The sequence below is a fragment of the Poecilia formosa genome, unplaced genomic scaffold, assembly GCF_000485575.1.
Source record: "Poecilia formosa unplaced genomic scaffold, Poecilia_formosa-5.1.2 Scaffold1647, whole genome shotgun sequence".
In the NCBI taxonomy this organism is placed as follows: domain Eukaryota; kingdom Metazoa; phylum Chordata; class Actinopteri; order Cyprinodontiformes; family Poeciliidae; genus Poecilia; species Poecilia formosa.
In genome coordinates, this window is record NW_006801586.1 from 5,471 (window position 1) to 6,285 (window position 815).

The 815-nt window shown below is 37.1% G+C and overlaps 1 protein-coding gene across 4 annotated transcripts in view; it reads right to left on the reverse strand.

Moving 5' to 3' along the window:
• The window catches only part of LOC103132948 (zinc finger protein OZF-like), a 4,229-nt gene extending 3,414 nt beyond the window's left edge, over nucleotides 1-815 (reverse strand). For 3 of the 4 annotated variants that reach the window (XM_016667668.1, XM_016667667.1, XM_007544710.2), the window contains exon 1: nucleotides 556-736. In XM_016667668.1, the coding sequence (XP_016523154.1) occupies nucleotides 556-724 (169 nt within the window). In that variant the 5' untranslated portion in view covers nucleotides 725-736. The other variant, XM_016667666.1, reaches the window with a different exon arrangement.

Sequence of the window (815 nt, forward strand, 5' to 3'; positions counted from 1 at the left end):
AGAACTCGTCTCATTTACTTGTAACATGTTTATATGCTGGTTTCCCAGCTCTGCAAACCCCATAGACAGAACAATGGTGTTGCTTATCTTCTGGATTTGAATTGTTAGTAGTCAGAACAAAAAGTGGAATATCTCACATTTACTTTGACTAGTCTTAATTTGATTATATGAAATATGAGCTTCAGATAGTAACACACTGTAGATATCGAACTGAAACCACCAAACATCTTAAATGTATGATTTATTCTAGTCAGGATGTAATTAAATATATCTCAAAGACATAGTTTGTCTGGACAAAAACATAATAATATTGTTTAAACATATCTAATAGAATGAAAGTTTGGTAAAGCCCATTTAATGATAGAACTGCCTGCCACAGCAAACGTTGTCCAACCAGTGCACCGTTTCTGTCTTATCAGTTTATTTCATTCTGTAAAATATTCATCCTAATTCGGTCTCACATATCGTTTCCTTTAATGTGTCTCGTGTTTTTCCTCCAGCTTTTCTCCGCTTTCGTGCCTCATATCACCAGTAAAACGTGAAGGTGTTTCGTACCTATCCGGTGTAAGATGATCTTCGGTATCCTGGTAAAATCCAGCAGTCTGCGCTGATCCTCCATCTTTTCCTCGGACTTAACGGTTATTTCTTCCAACTCTGTGAATGATATTTCAGCAGGAGTTAACAGCTCGTTGATAAACTCTCTCTGAGGCGGAACTGGATACATTTTACAGCAAATACTCACATATTTACCTCCATATAGGGGCGAGTGTCGAATAAACCAGGAGGATTTTTAGGAAATGTGTATTGAAGCGTTT